Raw genomic sequence first — 20422 nt, 5'->3', positions numbered from 1 at the left:
AATCATCATTAGTTAACATGGAGATTCTCAGGCCCCATGTCCAGCAATGCAGCTTCTAAAGGTCTAGGGAAGAACCCTGTAATCCAGGTTTTTGCTTTGTTTTTTTTTTTAAATTCTGGGGTTTTTTTGGTTGTTGTTTTTTGCCACGTTGCACTGATGTGGGATCTTAGTTCCCCATGGAGGGAATGAACCTGTGCCCCTGAATTGAAAGTGCAGCATCTCAACCACTGGATCATCAGGGAAGTCCTTGTAATTCACATGTTTAATAAGTCCCCAGTGGGCACCAGCAGGTGGGCCACCTCACCTGAGCTAGTGCTCTACATTCTAGCATTTTCAATGTATGTTTCCTAAGGAACATCCATTGTTAAACCATGAAGAGTCCAGAATAGCTACTGGGAGCCCCAGGATTACCCCAAGGGCAAACAGGTCCCAGAAGACCTTCAGTTCAGTTCAGTGCACACGTAAGCAAACAATTGTTCTTAGTCAACATGTGACATTAGGGGTTATTTTCTTCTTGGTAATTACAGACTTCTGACTGGTGAACAGAAGCCCAGGTCAAGGAAATGAAGAAACTGGGAGAAGGCTGACATGCTTCATGATGAGCTCTGGAAAATCCAGCCCTGCACCGGGAGGTGGTATTCATCTCTCCTCCTAGAAAGGGTAATAAGAGTAAGAGCAGGTAACCCCGATCAAACATGAATGGGCCAGGTGGTATTCTGAGCATTAACTCGTTTCATCTTAACAACACCCTGTGAGGTAGGTTCTAGTATTTTGTCCATTTTCCAGATGGGGAAACTGAGGTCCAAGGATGTTCAGTCACTTGCCAAAGGTCACAAAGCTAAATAAGTGTCAGAGCTGGGATTGATTCTAAGCCACCCGTCCCCTGAGACCGTGCTCTTAAGCATTCCCCACGGTGCTCTCCTAGAACGTTCAACTGCCTATAATGAATTTTAATTCAGTTTCTTCATCAGGCAGCTTTGAGGCTTGAGTTCTGCTTCTTGTCAGGTATTAACTGTGGAACCCTGATGGAGACAGTGTTCATTTTATTTGCGTACTTTATCTGTATGCATCTCATTTGGAAGCTTCCTATATAACTCTCTAGGACCTTCTACTCCTCTTGTTTCTCTGCACTCAAAGACAGAAACAAACAAAACCAAGTGCAGAGTTTCCACCAAGGCTTCTCTCTTTTATTTCCTAAAACCACCTGCATCTCCAATTCCATTGAGAGTCGACTGTGATACTAACAGGGTCGATGTGACACGTCTCTGGTTTCTTCCTGAAACAACATCTATCTTAGCTGCCACTGGCAAGACTAACCCCAATGATACTATTTTTTAATTCAAGTTTTTATTGAGATAGTTTTAGATTCACACACAGTTTGTAAGAAATAATACAGAGATCCCTTGTACCGCTTACCCAGTTTCCGCAATGATAATATCTTAATAAAACCACAGTATAATATATTGACTATCATGTTGACACTGATACAATCTACAGATCTCATTCAGATATTCCGACCTTGCTGTTGTTTCTCAGTCACTAAGTCAGGTCTGACTCTTTGCAACCCCATGGACTGTAGCATACCAGGCTCCTCTGTCCACTATCTCCCGGAATTTGCTCCAACTCATGTCCATTGATTCAGTGATGCTATCTAACCATCTCATCCTCTGTCGCCCCCTTCTCCTTTTGCCATCAGGCCTTCCCAGCCATCAGGGTATTCTCCAATAAGTCAGCTCTTTGCATCAGGTGGCCAAAGTCCTGGAGCTTCAGCTTCAGCAACAGTTCTTCCAATGAATATTCAGGGTTGATTTCCTTTAGGACTGACTGGCACATACTAGTGTGTGTGTGTGTTAGTTCTATACCATTTATCACAAACATAGTTTCCTCTATCCTCAAAAGCTGTTACAGAACAGTTTTATCAAAGAGTCCCTCCTGTATGCCCACCTCCTTTTCACCCCTGACAACCAGTAATCTGTTTTCTGTCTCTAAATTTTGTCATTTCAAGGTGTTATATAAATGGAATCATATAGTATGAAGTTGTTGGAAATTAGCTTTTTTTCACTCAACATAACCCCCTTGAGATGCATCCAAGCTGTAGTATTGATAGTACACTCCTTTTCACTGCTAAGTAGTATTCCATGGTATGAGTGTACCAGACTTTGTTTAACTGTTAATTTGTTGAAGGACAGCTGGGTCATTTTCAGTATTGGGTTATTATGAGTGATGCTGCTATGAAGAGTCATGGACAGCACTAAGTCTCTCACCATTTAGTATGATGTTAGCTTTAGTTTCTTCGGTTGATGCTTTTTATCAAGATCAGGTAATTTCTCTCTTTTCAAACTTGCTGAGAAATAACTATTTTTCTAAAACTTGTAAATTATAAATTACAACACACCCCTGCCTAAGGGTAACAATTTCACAGAACCTGTGTGCTTTGTGCTTGGTCGCTCAGTCATGTCCGACTCTTTGCAACCCCATGGATTGTAGCCCACCAGGCTCCTCTGTACATGGGGATTCTCCAGACAAGAATACTGGAGTGGGTTGCCATGCCTTCCTCCAGGGGATCTTCCCAACCCAGGGACTGAACCCAGGTCTCCTGCATTGCAGGAGGATTCTTTACCATCTGAGCCACCAGGGAGGCCCATGAATACTAGAGTGGGGAGCCTATCCCTTCTCCAGGGGATCTTCCTGGCCCAAGAATTGAAATGGGGTCTCCTGCATTGCAGGTGGATTCTTTACCAACTGAGCTACCAGGGAAGCCCAGAAGTGCAGATTGACAGAACATGTAGGGTGGTCTTTTTCTAATGAAGCCAGATCTACAGGTATGGTCATCAAGCGGACCCTTTCATTTTCCAAAGAATGAAATCATTTTTTACAGCCAGAGATTCAGCTCATGCCCATCACTGTAGTTATTTTGACACATATCTTCTTTGCCTTCCAGACAAGCATGTGTAGGGCATCTTTAAACCTCCACACAGAAAAACTATATCGTACTGGTTTACATACACTGTATGCTCATTAAGTAGCAATACCAAACATTTGTATAGTGTTTCACGACTCATCTGACCTTGACAGTGGCTCTAGGAAAACAGGTCTTATGAGTCTTGCATCTAAGAGCTGAGGCTGAAAGAAGCTAAGTGATTTGCTAGGGCCATTTGATTTTTAGAAAAAGAGCCAGGATTGTCTAAGCCCAAGTCCACATTGACTCTGGTGGGTAGAGAGACCTAGACTCGCAGATCCCCAAAGGTCTTTCCAAGTCTAAGGCACTGAGAACCTATGACAATAGGAAGCTGGCTGACTCAGGGGGCCAGCAACCTTCAAGTGGCAGTATCTTCGTTCACACCATAATTGCCCTCCCTGGCACCTAGGTAGAGTTCCCCTTCTACTGCTGATGCTGCTCCCACAACCACCAGTCGTTTGGCTTTATCTCACGGGGAAAATCTCCTAGGATTCCGTTCACATTAATTTCTGACCTTCTGTTTTTGCAGTTCTAGCACATGATTGCCCTGGATTCAAATAAACATTGCCAAGTGTTTCTTTCATTTTGTTTTAGCAATATTATTTTTGGAGGTCTCTTCTTTTCACCATTCCCAAGTTGCCCTTTTTCCCTGCCCTTTGTATTTTTCAGATGGATGCCCTCAGTGTTCAAGAGCTGCTGCACGCCTCTCACCATCACTGTACAATCCTGGGTACAGACTCTTCGTAAACTTATTTGATGAGAACTCATTCACCACAGGCTGTGCCAGGGCTTCATAAAGAAATGGAAATATTCAAAAGATATTGATATCTTCAGGGAGTTTATATTCTTGGCTTACAAAATGGCAAGCAGAAGAGCGAAAGTGAAAAGCCACTCTAAAATCTTATAAGCTAAAGGCTTATGTTGACAGTCTTATGTTGACAGTCCATTAAAGTCCCCAACCTTTTTGGCAGCAGGGACCAGACCCACGGAAGACAATTTTTCCTTGGACTTTGCGGCGGAGGGGGAGGGGGGGACTGGTTTCAGGATGATTCAAATGCATTACATTTATTGTGCACTTTATTTCTATTATGATTATATCAGCTCCACCTCAGGTCATCAGGCATTAGAGGAGGTTGGGAACCCCTGTGATGGATACTGGAATCTGCTCAAGAGTTGTAATGTCAAAGTCTGAGGTCAGTCCAGCCTTCTGTTGCCTGTCACGTGCTCCTGTTCATGAAGGAAGAAACAGACTTGGGTGCTACGGCACCTTACTTACGAGTTAGCCCATCCCCAGCCCCCACCTCTTACATGACTTCATTGTGGTATATACACAGAGAGGAGTGAGCAGGAGGAAGAAGGTAGGACAGGATTATTGTTTGTCTTCATTCACACCCTGTCTTGGGTTAGAAGTAGACTCTGAAAGAGCCAGCTGGGCCATTTGGAATGTGATGATGGGTATATACCCAGATACATTCAGAAGAAACCCATTGCCTGAGGTTATCTTTATCTTGTCAGCTCTGGCCAAGTACCCATGTCATGCCCATCAGCATGAATCCTGAATCAGGATGGGGGGAAAGAATCTCAGAAGCCAAAATGATATCCTGTACTCTTTTTAGACTTTAAAAAACACCTCTCCTGTTCTGATCATCTCTCCCGTCATTCTTCCATGACACCAGATATGTTTGGGGATGTTAGTTAATAGGCACACATGTAGCACTGTGGCTTCTTTGTGGCAGCACTGTGCATATTAGCAAAGTGTTGGAAATAACTTACAGATCCACCTGTAGGAGACTGGTTAAATAACAGGGGCATTGGTATAAGAATATGACATGGACATTAAAATCATGCTGTAGAAAAACAGATAATGACACTGAAAAATGTTTTTAGTGGAAAATATTGGTGGAAAAACTTGTTAACGTTTGTGCAGTACAACCCAAATCTTGTGAAAAAATAAATAAATAAACGTGTGCATGTGTGTATCAGGTGGAAGAATTTGTACTAACAGGCATCAGAGTTCCTCTTAGGGGAGAAATGATCTTTTTTTAGAATACCCTCACCAACTGTGATTTTATTTTTTTTTAAGAGATCACCTCTGCCCATTATGTCTTCAAAGAGAGCAGGGGGAGACCCTGGGAGGAGATATGCAGTGAAGGTTGCGAAGGGTTTCCTGAGCATAAAGCACTGCCTGTTCAAGAAGTGCCCATCTGGAGAGACCCAGGATCATAACAGGATCCCAGGTATCATGGCAGAGGAGTGCCTGTAAGCTGGGATTAAAGGGAGGCTCCAAGAAACAGAGCTTCCCAAGTGCACTAGTGGTAAAGAACCCACCTGCCAATGTAGGAGACTTAAGAGACGTGGGTTTGATCCCTGGGTCGGGAAGGTCCCCTGGAGGAGGGCATGGGAACCCACTCCAGTATTCTTGCCTGGAGAATCCCATGGACAGAGGAGCCTGGCGGGCTACAGTCCACAGGGTTGCAAAGAGTCATGCCAAGAAACACGCCTGCGAGGGCTTTTATTCCCAGGACCCCTGATCAAGCCAGGGGGTTTCCTCAGCTGACAGGAGGAAGGCAGCTCAGTAAGCTGGCTCCAGCACAGGGCACCAGAGAACAGGCAGAGCGGGCATGAGGCTGCTGGCTTAGCACCCTCTCCCTCTCCCAGGGGCCTCAACTTCCTCCACAGCCTCCTCTCCCCGGCCTCATCAGTCCCGCTTTCTTGCTTGCGAAGCTCCCCAGGGAATCCAGCAGATCACAGCACGAATCTTCTCTTCCTGGCACATCCTTGTTCTCTGCTCTCAGACTCTGAACTGGTCTGACTTGTGAGAGAGTCTGAGGTTCTTTCCCTGCTAGTTTAGTTCAAAGAACGGGTCAGAGAATCCTGGGGCGGAGGATGGAAAGGGGCGGAGAACAGACACCGGCTATCTGAGGCTTATTCGCCAGCACAATCTCAGGCCAGAGACATGTCTGCCTAGAACCCAGCAGTTTCTAAATGTTACAAGTCAATGGCTTGACTTATAACCTGAGAAAATGGAAGCAGGCACAAACCTTAGGGGTCCCAAGGCCCTTGGTTCTGCTGCCTTTCAGAGGAAGCCTGGTGGATTATTGTTCACCCAGCCTCGTGGGCCCAGGTAGGAAACACCCACACCAAAGGCTGTCGGTTCACATCTTGCTCGCCTCCTCTGCCCTGCAGCCACTTAAGAGCTGAAACTTGCCCTGATCCCCCTTTTGCTCACTTGCTTCCCATATTCCCCCAGTTTCCTTTGCTGAGTCCTTGGTCCTCCCCTCTTGCACACTTTTCTGCCATAGTACTTAGTGGAGTAGGAGTTCGATTTACACATGAAAGTGAAAGTGAAGTCCCTCAGTCATGTCTGACTCTTTGCGACCCCATGGACTGTAGCCTACCAGGCTCCTCCGTCCATGGGATTTTCCAGGCAAGAATACTGGAGTGAGTTGCCATTTCCTTCTCCAGGAGATCTTCCTGATCCAGGAATTGAATCCGGGTGTCCTGCGTTGTAGGCAGACGCTTTACCGTCTGAGCCACCACGGAAGCTAGATTTACACATAGCCATCATCTATTAAGCATCAGTTACATGCCAGGCACTGTGATGGGCATGCATGCATGTATCCTTTAATTTCAATCATCACAGTCCAATCTGGTGCATATTATTGCTCCCATGCTATAATGGAAACAGAAGCTTGTCAAGATCGTGACTGTACCAAGGTTAATGGAGGAGCAGATACAAAGTCAGGGGTCAAAGCCAGACCCTCTTATGCTAAGTAAAGTTCCTTTCCATTAGGCCTCCTTGCCCTTAGGTTTTCTATAGTCTAGGTCTGTTGCCTGCCTGTTCCTCAGTGCTCCTCTGCTTCCTCTCTTCCCCCCTCCCCCATCTTCACTGACACACACAGGGACACAGCCTTTCTCTCTCTCGAGGTGTCAGGGACACAAGTTCCAATGACCAAGTGGCATCCGAAACCTGAGGTTCAGATCCATTTGAGAAAGGAGCTCAGCTCTGACTCCGCACGAGTAACAGGCCCAGAATCACATCCTGGTCCAGATGTGCTCAGGACCTGCCCCACACTCCTCAGGGCTCTCCAGTCTTAAGCCAAGGGTAGCAACTCTCTGAGATGCTACAGCTTAGCTAGCAACTGTTCCCTGAAACGCTTGGCCCTGCCACTGCCAGCTCATTTCTTAAAAACCTTTTACCTGCTCCATCAGAACTTCCTGGTCTAATGGAGCTAGTTTTGCCAGATTTCCTAGGGTGAACGATGGCCTGCTAAGAATCAAAGCCTGAATTTTGGAATAATCTGAGATCTAGCAGCAATAGGAAATATCTGGTGCCATCACTTTAGATTCCAGGGCCTAGGTAATATTTTACAGAGGCTTCCAACCCCAATCTGGTTTCTCTTGGAGACCCTCTGTCTGACTCTATCACTCTGTGAGACTTTATTTTGGTTTACCTTCAGATTTGCAGTTACCTTGGAAATCTTGGTTGAGATCTTTCATGCCTATTTGTCAGCACATATCAGTAAACCAGAACAAAAGAGAGCTTGTTTCCTGTTTCCTTTCTAAATCTGCTTGCTTCCAGAAGAGAGAGAGGCTAGAAGAGGGTAGGGGTGGGGTGGGGACACTAGACAGTTTTCAAAATCCTAGACGGCTCAACACTTCTCAAAGGGGACTTGGAGGGCATCTGACCCAACACCTTGCTGTTTACATATGAGGAAACTGAGGCTAGGAGTGATGTGACCTTTCCGAAGTCATGATGCAAGTGAGCACCAGAGTCTAGATGAGAACCCTGCTCCCACAGCCCCGTGCCACGTTTTGAGGAGAACACAGTGGATTTGAGATTTGGGCTGTGAACAGCCATGGCAAGCGTCCAATAAGGATCTGATGAGTGAGTGAGCTTCCTTCCGGGTGCTGTGTCTGAGCTACTGGCGGGGCAGGATTTCCTAGACTCAGGGGCCGAAAAGAATCTTGGTCATGGACCACCCATATGGTCCCTTCCTCCACACCAGAGGCACATCACGAATGCTCAGGACCAGTCTGTATCACAAGCTCTGACTCAACTTTCTTCCCTATCTCACCAGCAGATTCACACCATCACTCATGTGCTACTGAGCGCAGAAGGGCATCCATCCCCCTGGTGTGGGGGTACCATGCTGCCAGGACCTAGCCCTGTGTGTGCTTTGGGGTGGTGGGCACTGCAGAAAGGATAAGTCATAAGATGGGACAATAAGAGAAAGTTTGAGGCTTGGGATAATTTTGCTTGACATCTTCTGTGTTACATTCTGACATGATTAGATAAGACTCAGGTAATATCCAGAACAGCATTAAAAGTTACGTGTATAAGGTGGGCTTTTTTGGGGGGGAGGGAATAAAAGAAGCAAAACTATGCATAGTCTTTCCACACAGACAATCCCGTCATCGTTCTTAGTTAAAAATAAAAATAATAATGCATATACTTAGAAAAGTCATATACTATAGAAGGATTTAGAAGAAAAAGTTAAAAAAGGAACACAGAGGAACCTTAAATGCATATGACTAAGTGAAAGAAACTAGACTGAAAAGGCTACACGCTGCATGATTCCAACTATAGGACATTCTGGAAAAAGCAAACGATGGAGACAGTAAAAAGGTCAGTGGTTGCCAGGGGTTGGGGTGGGTTAAGAGATGAAGAGGAGGCACACAGAGGGTGTTAAGGGCAGGGAAAGCACTCTGTATGGCACCACAATGACAGGGACATGTCATCATACATTTGTCTAAATCCACAGAATGTACAACAGGAGAGAGAACCTTGAAATCAACCACGGACTTTTGGTGATCGTGCTGGGTCAATACAGATTCACCATCTGTAACAAACGTACCACTCCAGGGCAGGCTAGGCATGTATGGGGGCCGGGCAGTATACGAGAAATCTCCGTTCCTTACCCTCAGTTTTGCTATAAATCTAAAGGGTTAGTCACTCAGTCATGTCCGACTCTTTGCGACCCCATGGACTGCAACCTGTCAGGCTCCTCTGTCCATGCGATTCTCCAGGCAAGAATACTGGAGTGGGTTGCCATTCCCCTTCTCCAGGTCTATAAACCTTTAATTGCTCTAAAAACAAAGAAGCCATAATCATCAAAAAGAAAGGGAAAAATGTCCAGTTCTGTATTCAAACGAACAGCTTCACTTGCATAATTTCAGATAATCTTCTTGAAAGCAAATACTGTACTAGTGTATATGCTGATGCTAGCTTATACTTTTTAAACACTGTTCTGCATTCTGCCTTTTTTTAAAAAAGATTTTTTATTTATTTATTTACTTTAGGCTGAGCTGGGTCTTCGTTGCTGCATGCAGGCTTTCGCTAGTTGTGGCGAGCGGGGGCTACTCTCTGGCTGTGGTCCGTGGGGTTCTCTTTGCGGTGGCTTCTCTGGTGACACAGCGCAGGCTCTAGGCATGCAGGCTTCAATAGTTGCAGCAAGTAGGCTCAGGAGTTCTGTGTATGGGCTCAGTGGTTGCGGCTCGTGGGCTCTAGAGCACTGACTCTGTAGTTGTGGTCCATGGGCTTAGTTGCTCCGTGAGAGGTGGAATCTTCTCGGGCCAGGGATCAAACCCATGTCCCCTGCATTGGCAGATGGATTCTTAACCACTAGACCACCAGGGAAACCCCTGCCTTTTCACATAATTATAGATTTTGGAGACTGTTTCCTATCCATCCACACAGAACTCTCCCATTCTGGGTAATGGCCACCCAGTTCAGAAAGAATGGAGAATTATTCTTTGCAGAGCTGGAAAGGACCTTTGAGATTCTGGACTCCAACCCTCGGACATCAGAAAACTTGAGGCAAGATCCCTTGATTCCAGGCAGCTGACCAGTGAGAGATAGAACTTGCTGTCCGTATCACTCCGTCAAGTCACACTTCTGCTGTGTTCTTGATGGGGACGTCTGAAGACGAGTGGGGGCACTTGGCCTGCAAAGAATGGCCGTCACATTCTTCTCATCAGAAACACTTTTGTCTTATTAGCAAGTGCTTTTCTTTTTGTGGATGACCTGCATTTGGAGAATCGTTTGAGTGTGTGTGTTTGAAACGAAACGGGATAGATGGAAACTAAATGTAGAAACCATGCGTCAAGAGCGTTTTCCTAGTAGATACTATTGAAGGAGCCCTTTTAAAATTGTTAGAATTAGTGGGAATTTCCTTCACTGGGCAGTTCCCACTCTTATTTCTTTTTAGTTTATTTCTATTTACTTATTTGGCTGCACCAGGTCTTCACTGTAGCATATGAGATCCAGTTTCCTGACCAGGGATCAAACCTGGGCCCCCTGGCATGGGGAGCATGGAGTCTTAGGCACTGGACCACCATGGTATTCCCCCCACTTCTTTTTTTAAAACATAATTTTATTTATTTATTTTTGGCTGTACGGGGTCTTCATTCCTGAGTGGGCTTTTCTCTAGTTGCAGGGGACACTCTCCGTTTGTGGTGCACAGGTTTCTCACTGTGGTGGAGGCTTCTCTTGGTGCAGAGCACGGGTTCCAGGGCACTTGGGCTTCAGTAGCTGTGGCACACGGGCTCATTAATTGTGGCTCCCAGGCTCTCAAACACAGGCTCAAGAGTTGTGGTGCATGGGCTCAGTTGCTCTGTGGCACGTGGGATCGTCCCGGACCAGGGATCGAACCTGTGTCTCCCATATTAGCAGGTGGACTCTCCACCACTGAGCCACCAGGGAAGCCCCCCACTTCTTTTTTCTATTCTTTTGTCTTTCTCCTAAACACCCCCACTCACTTCACAAGATAACTTATACTTTAATACTTTATAGTTTATAAAGTACATTCATACATTATCTTCTTGCTTCTCACCCTTACTCTGTGAGTTAAGCTGGCACGATTATACCCATTTAGCAAGTGAGGAAACTCAAGACTAGAGGTCTTGTGACCAGATTAAGTTCACATATGTAGTGAATGTGCCACCAGCTGTCACGAGTCTCCCTCAGTTCCCGTCCCACTAGACCCAGGGCCAACTGGATAGCTTACTGCTGGGGTTGGGGGAGGGGTGGTTTTTGTTTCTTGGGACATGGCGTTTTGGCTCACAAAGTTAGAACTTATCAGTCAGTCACAAAAACACAAACTTAAAAATAAATACTACTTTAGAGGATGTTAGGAGAGCAAATGTTCCATGCCACACAGAATAATATTGTGTCCAATCTCATTTAGCACTTAAACCGGAACATATTTTTGTTTATTTTTAAATTTTTTTTTATTTTTATTTTTTATATGTAAGGTCCTCTTAGGGACACATGCCTTTTTATTTTGGTAATGGGACATTTAAAAAATTTAGTACCTAAACATGCAAGTCCTTTTATTAGAGAAATTGTACTTATTGGTGAGTATGACCAATGGTCATGAATATGGGTAAATTCTTTAAAAATCAGAACCAATAATTAGGATAGATTCTATGCTCTACTTGTTTCATTGTTTAGTGTCTTCTGCAGTTATAGTCTATCGTTGGAATGATGGTTTGTACACATTTGAAGAAAATTCAAAGATATATGTGAACACCATTCCTTTCTGGAACATATTTTTAAATGATGGGATTATTACTCTCATGACATTAAAACTGACCAGGTCTGGAGTAATGCATTTGGACAAGTCCAGATGTTCCTCTTCTAGTGGGTCATTTCCCCTCATTGTATCCACAAAACTGATCACTGAAAAAGTAATGGCTGAAATGAATTCCTACTCTTAACAAATCCACTTAAACCTCTCAAGACCTCTTAACTAGAATTCACACACTCTGGATAGAGGGGCATAATAGATGGGGCTTCTGCAAGCCTCTAGGTTTATTAGAAATTATGACTCATCAGATTCTCATTCCTCTCTGTCCATATAAATTCAAGTCTCCTTCCTAGTGACATAGAACCTGGTACAGAGTACAGGACACTTTCCCCTTAACCACCAAGGATGGTCATGAAATGGGAATCCTAAACATACAAGGCACATCACGGTAATTAAAAAAAAAAAAAGTAGTGACTTTTTTTCATTAAAATAAAAAAAGAATAACTTACAGAAGACAAGACTGGAGGATGGGCAAGCGAGTTGCCCTAAAAATGTCAAGGCTTTTCCTTGCTATTACTGATGAGATGTATTCTGTATTGCTTCAAAATGTAGACAGAATACGAATGGATTGATAGAAATTTGAAGGAGGCAAATTTTTGTACCTAAGAAAGAAACTTCTAAAGATGGAGGCTGTGGGATGGGTGTTTAGAATTATAGGCTTTCCAATTAGAGACCTGGCAGATGAGAAATTCCAGTTTGCCATATACTACTATGTGACCATGGGCAAGGGACTTAACTGTTCTGAGCTTAGATTTTCTGTCTCACAAAGTTATAGGTATATATGTAAGTTCATGAAAGGCAGTGACCTTGTCTGTGTACCCAGCTCTCAAGTCCAGGGTCTAGTGCCTATTAGTTGCTCAATTAATATTAATGACTGAATTTCTTGGATCCTTAATATGAGACAAATGCTGGGATATGCATTTTCATTCCTTTCAAACACATTCGTGGAAAATCTACTGGATGCCAGAAACTGGGACCATCACGGTAGTCTTTACTGCCATTGTTGTGACTGTTGTTATCATTGTAGCTGTTGTTTTGCGGTGGTGGTTGCTAAATAAGTCACTTTAGGTAGTGGTGAGTATCCCTATTTTTGGAAGTGTCTAAGCTCATGTTGATGACAAGGTGGTGATGTTGACATGGAAATTCACACACCACTGTAAGGGTCATATCCAAATCCGAAATCATAATTCTGATTTTACATAACACTCAAGCTAGCTAGTTAGCACTTCCTTAGCATTTTTGTTTTTTACACACAGACACACTGTGGAAGGGAAACCTTTGCTCCACAGTCTTCCTCTGTGTAATGTTGTCTGTAATTTGAGCGCTGTTTTAAACTCCTGTTGGCTGAACAAGAAGAGACGGTCCACTTGGATACATTTCAACCCAGGACTCTTCTGGTTCAAGTCAACTCTCCTTGGCACTACACATCACATTCTGCTCCCCTTTTTTTCTTTAATTGAAGTATAGTTGATTTACAAACATTGTGTTAGTTTCAGGTGTATGACAAAGTGATTCATATATATATATATGTATATTATAATTTTTCAGTATAGTTTATTATAAAATTTGGGAACTGTTGGTTTTGAGTCCTACCAGACATGGCATCATTTTGTTGCTGATATGAAAATGTGTATGTATGCATAAAAGGAAGATAATGAACTTTACCCTGCTAATGATAATTTCAAGGCCATATGAAATCCATGAGGAAGACTGTGTGTGCGTGCTAAGTGGCATCAGTCATGTCCTACTCTTTGTGACCCTATGGACCGTAGTCTGCCAAAGCTCCTCTGTCCATGGGATTCTCCAGGCAAGAATACTGGAGTGAGTTGCCATGCCCTCCTCCAGGGGATCCTCCCGACAGAGGGATCGAACCCATGTCTCTTTCGTCTCCTGCATTGGCAGGCGTATTTTTTTTTACCACTAGCATCACATGGGAAGCCCATAAACTCTTTTAATCTTATGTAGTATTATCTTTGGCTTTTTTTTTTTTCCAAGTACCTTCCCTGCTGACACACACATCTCATTCCACATGGCTTGCAGAATCTTACTTTTCCAACCAGGGATGGAATGCTGGGCCCTGGCAGTGAGAGCACCACATACTAACCACTAGACAGCCAGAGAATTTCCTTATCTTTGGCTTTTTTTGATGTCTGGTATATTGTCCATACTAGAGCTCTGGCTGCTGCTATGGGATTGGGAATGGAACACAGTACTGTTTCAGTGACAATCTGGTCCCAGCAAGGACATCTGGTCTCCCAAAGCCAAATACCTGGAAATTAGGAAATTGCTGGTTGGTTGGTTGAAACACTGGGTTTTCTTTCTAGTTGTATGGAGGAGGTACAACCTGGTGATGAAAGAAAACAGCTGCTAGGAGAGAATGTTCCATCTCATGGGTCGCTCCCAACCTGTGAGGCTCTGGGTACAGTTTCTGGCTGCTCCACATCTTGGCCTTCCTGTCCACCCTGCAGCGAGTCCCCGTGCCTTGATGGGGCACTCCCCTGCATTTTGGCTGTAGGGACTCTTACTTCAAGATGTCCTAGAGAGTTGCTGGCTACGACCTATCCAACTCATTACTTTTGTAGGTAAACTAAGGAACTTCAGAATGCACTTGAGAAACTCAGCCCGAAGTCTATATTTGGCATATTCTTCTCTTGAAAGCATTCTACAAGTTTAAATTCTCACATTCTTTCTTGGAAGATGATCTTCGAAGCCATGTTTACAGGCTTAAGATTTATTGGTCAAGGGGCTGCCCGAGAACCAGCCTCTGGTCAACAATGGCTTGGCGGGTCAAGCTCTCCCATCCAGATGGTGGGATCTTGGCTGAGCATCTTAACATGAAACCCCTCTCTTCTTTCCCCTTCCTTTGCCAGTTCTTATCCAAACAACTCATCTTCTGGTTACCAGGTTACTGGTTGTCTCTAGCTCTTGACCTCTTCTTTTAACAACTGAGTTCTTGCATTCGTAATTTATCCATCTTCATGCTCAGTCCTCTGGTTCCCACAACGATTTCTGTCAGGTACCTTTTGTCTTAGAATCTGCCTCAGAGTCTGCATCTAATTTTGTCCACCTTAGATGCATGCGCTCAATCATCTACTGGTGTCCCATTGTGCGGTGGCTTCAAGGGTACAGTCATATAGGACCCATGTTCATAAGGTCCTTGTATTTGATTTAATGCTCTGCTGTTGACTTCTTGAAATTCTTATTTTATCTTTGAAACTATGTTTTGGAAGCCTTCCCTGGTGGCTCAGAGGGTAGAGTGTCTGCCTGCAATGCCGGAGACCTGGGTTCGATCCCTGGGTTGGGAAGATCCCCTGGAGAAGGAAATAGCAACCCACTCCAGTACTCTTGCCTGGGAAATCCCATGGACGGAGAAGCCTGGTGGGCTACAATTCATGGGGTCTCAAAGAGCTGGTCACGACTGAACAACTTCACTTTCTTTTGTAAGTGAAGCCCAGTGGGATAATGGAGCATGAACATGATCAGAAGAGACGCACAAATACTCTCTGCAGCCCCATGTAGTACCTAGCATTCACAATGCCCCATAAGCATACAGTGGTTCCACAATGAAGGGGAGTTCAGCAAGCATAAGGTAAGGGTACTTGGTCTATAACTAAGTAAGCACATACACTGACAGCCCAAACAGGCCAGGCTTTCCCTTCAACCCAGAAATTGCTTCAAATGCAGAGAGGAAGCAACAGTGTTCTAAGAAACACAAATAACCTAAAACCCCAGCATATCCTTTCTTGCTTAAGTTATTTCCCTGTGTTAGCCAACCACTTAAGCTGAAAATGATGACAGAGAAGGAAAGATTTGGGTGGGAATAAGGAATAGCTCCCTTTCCTTTCCTTACTCATCAGAAAGGCAAGATTGGTAAAGAGTGCACAAAAAAAAGTATGCATATAAAAAGTGAAATAAAAGCAGTTGAGTTCATTTTGTCAGCATTTCCACAGTTCCAGTAGGAATAAACTACATGTGCATGTATAAACTGCAAAACGTGAATTGTGGAACTTACATGATTTCACATACCAGTTAAGCGCTCTTGTATTTCCACTTAAAACTGGCACTGCACACTATAAAGATGAATGGTAAACTCATGCCAATCCTTTGAAATTATAATTTTCTCATAACGACATTAAATAGCAGATAAAAGCACCATGTCGAGAGAGAGAGACCATGAAAGAAAGGGGAAAGCTTTATCTCGTAAGACCTTTAAGGACAATTTTCTCCTGCTTTTTGAAGAAGGGGCCCCACATTTTCATTTTCCATTGGGCCCCACAAATTATGTAGCTGGCCTCGGTTCTATGGCTTGAAGATAAAAAAAATACTGATAAAACTGACTCTCATCCAGGCCTTTTTCAGGTGTGACTTATTGAGGCCGTGTCATTCCCCTGTCCTGGGACTTTTAATTCAATAGAAATTACCTGCCCCTTTGGTAAAACAAGTACCCCCCCCAAACATAGTTCTAAATAGATAGGAAGATGGACATAAAATGATGTGGTAGGGACTTATACAAAGTCACAGGGTGTGCCAGGAATAGGGGCCTAAGCTGACTCTCATCTAACCTTCAGATTCAATGCCATGGCCTGTCAGCACTCATCTCCACTGTGGGCATCTGAATCTTGAACATCATTGAAAATACCCACAAAGTCATGCATTACAACCTTTTGATCGCATCCCAGCTGGGGGCCTCACAATCCCACAGGAACAGATGTAAAGCAAAAGGCTCTGTCCTTCAGGAGGTTTTGCACAGAACATTCCATGGCCCCAGGGGAGTCCTGTGTCTTGTTGGAGGTCAATGGGAGTCAATCAATTGGCCAGTATATGCCTCTTTTGTAGCCTTGGTAAGAATTACATGTCTACATCTCCCCTGGCAGGTCAGAATATCTTTTCTAATCATTGTATCAAAATCATTAGAAATTCTGAAGGAAGAAGATACTGCCCATCTCTTCCCTTGAATTTCTTAGAGAATAAGACATGTACAATCAAATCGAGAGGTCTTGCACCACTGGCCAGTTCCCTACTAATCAGAAGGAAAGTCTAAGCCAGAACAGACCACAACCAAAAGTACTTCGCAAATTGCCTGCATACCCTTCAAATGGTCACCTCAAGTCATCTAAATGGATTTTTAGGCGAATATCTCTTAGTAGATTCTAACTGCCCACTTGCTGTTCTCTTGGGGCCTTCCATGCAGAATGCAAGGACCCCCTGAACCTAGATTTCCTCCAGAAGCCTCACAACAGTTTTTGTTTGGTGCTGAGATGTCCTTAGCAACATGGCCTAATCCTTCAGGTGTATCTGAGCTAGTCCATGTTGCTTCTAAACCCCAAAGCTCTTCCTCTATACACAGCTGTGTAGAAGGACAGATCCTTGAGAGGACCAACATCTTCAGACTGTTCCTACCTGGAGCCCACTGGGTTGCTCAGCCAGCACTGCAGCCCGGATGGAAGGGCCAGTTGCCTTTTTGCCAGAACAAACTTGCAATTGCTATCTCTTCCCTTCAATCAGGCACAGGGGAAAGATTATCTTACAGGCCACCCTGCATTGCTCTGGTCCTAACAACAATAATAGGGACCATAGTTCTTCCTCTTTCCACCAAATGATCATTGTAAACACGTATTTAAAATTTTTAGGTTGCCCTTGAAAATAATCTTCACAAAAAGATTTTAGTGAAATGCAAAAAATGCTCTGATACAATGGCGACTGGGCATAAAAACAGGATGCAGGAGGTCCTTCACTTTGTAAACAGTTTACATTTAAGAAAAGAAAAAGATACAGGAAGGAAATATATCACAATGGATTTCTTTAGGTTGCTGTGACCATAGGTAATTTTGCATTTTCTCAAAGAAAATACATTTGATAGGCATGCATTACTTTTGCAATCCATAAATTATGAATATTAATAAGTGGTGAGCCCTGGAACAAGCAGCAGAGGGGGAAATCTGCCATTGCTACTTTCCATTCTCTCACCACTAAAGTTTTCCAGAGTGTGTGTGGAGGGGAGGGCGTGGAAGTGGAGGAACTGTCCAGATCTTAGCCCCGCCCACTCGGCTGGCCTGACCAAGGAAGACACAGCTTTAGTTTCACCATGGAAATGCAACCACTTCTGCGGTAGAAGGTAGGCTGTGCTAGCCATAGGCGGGCAGCCAAAAGCATGGGGTGAGGGGCAACCCTAGGATGCCCATGGAAAATACTAAATAGAAGACTCTATTACCACTCTGAAATCACTGCATTAGTGATTTCTCCACCCATGGCCACTCTGCCCTTTACATTCATCAGGCAGCAGTGAATATGCCAGAGACTTGCAGAAACGAAGGGAATCATGATGTGCCTTGTGATTGACTGAAATACATCTATGCCATATTACTACTACTTTACCTGCTGCAGTTACCAGTAGGACTGCTATCACAGCACCATCCCCACTGTTGCTACTACTACTATTATTAATCCTTTATGTTTGTAAACTATTTAACGAATTACAAAGTGCCTGGCTCTGCCTGATTAAAGAAACACTGGATATGGCCTTATGGAAGCAGAGGTAGGCTGGCACTAGAGACCTCCAAGGGAACAGAGCTGACTGGCACAGAAATAGAGCACAATTATCCACATATATTTTTCATCCCCCAACTGTCTGGGCTCCAGACAAATCCACCATCCCCAGCCACACCCATTCTCCTCACCTAACTCTGCTCCAACTGTCCAGAGCTAAAGAGTTTGGGCAACTTCAAGGGTTAGGGACCTGGAGTGATGGCCTTTAATTTGATCAGAGGAGGTGGATCATTCCCAAATCCCACCAGATGGGGTGGGAGAAGACCAGAGTGCTTTTCGAATATAAGGCCTCTGCCAACCTCTTCCACCTTCTCTCAGGAAGGCCCTGGGATGACCGACTCCTCCGGTTTTAGAGACTTTAAAATTTCCTGTGCCGAAGTTAATTGTTAAAAATGCCCGACTTTGACCTTAATTTCCAAAGTGTACTCGCGAATTTCTTATCCCAATAAAAGGACTCCCTTTTCCTCAAAGCCTAGCAGCCAGCTGGTGTGAGAACCAGTGCTACACGGAGTGGGGGGCGGGGGGCGAGAATGTGGCACAGCTCAAGCCCAACCTTGAACTAGTTTCCCTTTGAGATTGCTCTCTTCACCTGGCAACAGAGGCCCCAACAGAGCTCGGAGAGAAGAAAGTGCATTTTGGAATCCATTTTGCTTGAGATGCTGAAAGCATCGTAGCAAATTGCCCTTTGCCACTGGGGCCAAAGGGCCTCGGGCAAGGACTTGACTCAGAGATGCGGTCGGCTGAGGGGAAGGTGAGGGCCAGCTCTGGTGCCAACAATCCCCGAGGCCAGCAGCCACTGGGCATGCGGTGGGTGCGGGTGGCCCACCCCGGGTGCTGCTTCCCGCATTTGGACCCGGGTCCACTGGTGAGCAGTAGTAGCAGCAGTCGCCGCCAGGCCGGCTGGGTCCCCATCTGTCTGTCCAGCTATTTATAGGCGAGATTTACGAGGATGCGGGGGAGGAATGCGGGATGACCACGAGTTTCAGAAGGTTTAATCCTAAAAGTCACACTTTTCCCAAAGCGCCCCCTCTCCCGGGTTCTCCTTCCCGGGGCGGCACGGTCCCCGCGAGGGAGTGCGGGGCGCGGCGCGGTGACCGGAGGACCGCGGCCGGAGAATAGGGACCAGCTCCGGGCTGGAGACGGGGAGGGCAGAGGGAGGAGGGGCCGGGAGCGCGGCGCGGCGCAGCTCACCTGCCAGGCTGTTGTAGCAGTCGATCTCGATGGCTTCCACCGTCTTGCTCTGCTCCTCCGAGAGGCGGCCGGGGTTGGGGGCCCCAGCCGGGGAGGCCCCGCGCGAGTCCCGCTCCCGTTCCCCGGCGGCCGGCAGCAGCCCCTTCAGCTCCAGCAACGCCCGGTGGTATTTGCCGATGGCTTCGCGGAATTTCTTATCCTTGTAGCACTGCGCCCCTTGGCTCTTGAACTCGTGCGCGCGCCGGATGAACTCGGCGGGCTCGACCGCCGCCCCAGCCTGGCCCCGCGCCGGGGTGCCTCCGCTGCCGCCGCCGCCCGGGACGCACAGCGGCGGCTGGGGCCGCTGCGCCTCGCCAGCCGCGGGCGGACTCGGGTTCCCCTTGGCTCCGGCCGCCGAGCCCTTCCTCTCCATTCGGCCGCCGCCCGGCGCCGCCGCGCCCTCCCGGGTTTAAACGCGGCGGGCGCCGGCCCCGCGCCTGGAGAGCTCGGCCGCAGCCGTGACACCCCGCGGCGGTCTGTCGTCCCGCACTCCCATTCTCCTCGCCAGCTGCGGGAGGCTGCTCTCTCCTCCTCCTCCTCGGATTGCCTTCCCCTCCTTCCCTCCGCCCTCCTCCACTCCCGCGCCGCCCGCCCTCCGCCTCGCCCTCCTCCCCTCCAGCAACCTGCGGGCGGCGGCGACCTGGCCCAGGCGCGCTCCGGGGCTAGCGGCGCGGGGGGCCGGGGGCCCGAGGGGCTTGCCGGGGATTGTCGCTGACCCGGAAGAAGCTTGGCTCGCCTGAAGGAGGGGAGGATTAGTGACAAAGACGAGCCCCTCGGAGGCGCGCCTCGTCTGAAAGAGACGCATGGGGGAGGGTGTGTGTATGTGTGTGTGTGTCTGTATGTGTGTAGGGATGTATTGTGAGTGAATATGTGTGTGTGTGTGTAGGGATGTATTGTGAGTGAATGTGTGTGTGTGTGTAGGGATGTATTGTGAGTGAATGTGTGTGTGTGTAGGGATGTATTGTGAGTGAATGTGTGTGGGGGGATATATTGAGAGTGTGTCAGTGTGTAGGGATGTATTGTCAGTGTTTGCGTGTGCAGGGGTGTATTGTGAGTGTGTGTGTATAGGGATGTACTGTGAGTGTGTGGGGGGGGG

The 20422-nt window shown here is 46.1% G+C and overlaps 1 protein-coding gene across 1 annotated transcript in view; it reads right to left on the bottom strand.

Annotated features, from left to right (window-relative positions):
• TTC9 (tetratricopeptide repeat domain 9) overlaps positions 1–19871 on the bottom strand; it is a 35632-nt gene extending 15761 nt beyond the window's left edge. Inside the window, exon 1 of the mRNA XM_081508882.1 lies at positions 19288–19871. Coding sequence (XP_081365008.1) covers positions 19288–19699 — 412 coding nt within the window. The 5' untranslated portion in view covers positions 19700–19871. The remainder of the gene's footprint in view (positions 1–19287) is intronic.
• Positions 19872–20422: the final 551 nt, after the last annotated feature.

Source organism: Giraffa tippelskirchi, chromosome 7 (assembly GCF_054371585.1).
Source record: "Giraffa tippelskirchi isolate mGirTip1 chromosome 7, T2T-mGirTip1v1.2.pri, whole genome shotgun sequence".
NCBI lineage: Eukaryota > Metazoa > Chordata > Mammalia > Artiodactyla > Giraffidae > Giraffa > Giraffa tippelskirchi.
This window is presented reverse-complemented; position numbering and strand designations above follow the sequence as displayed.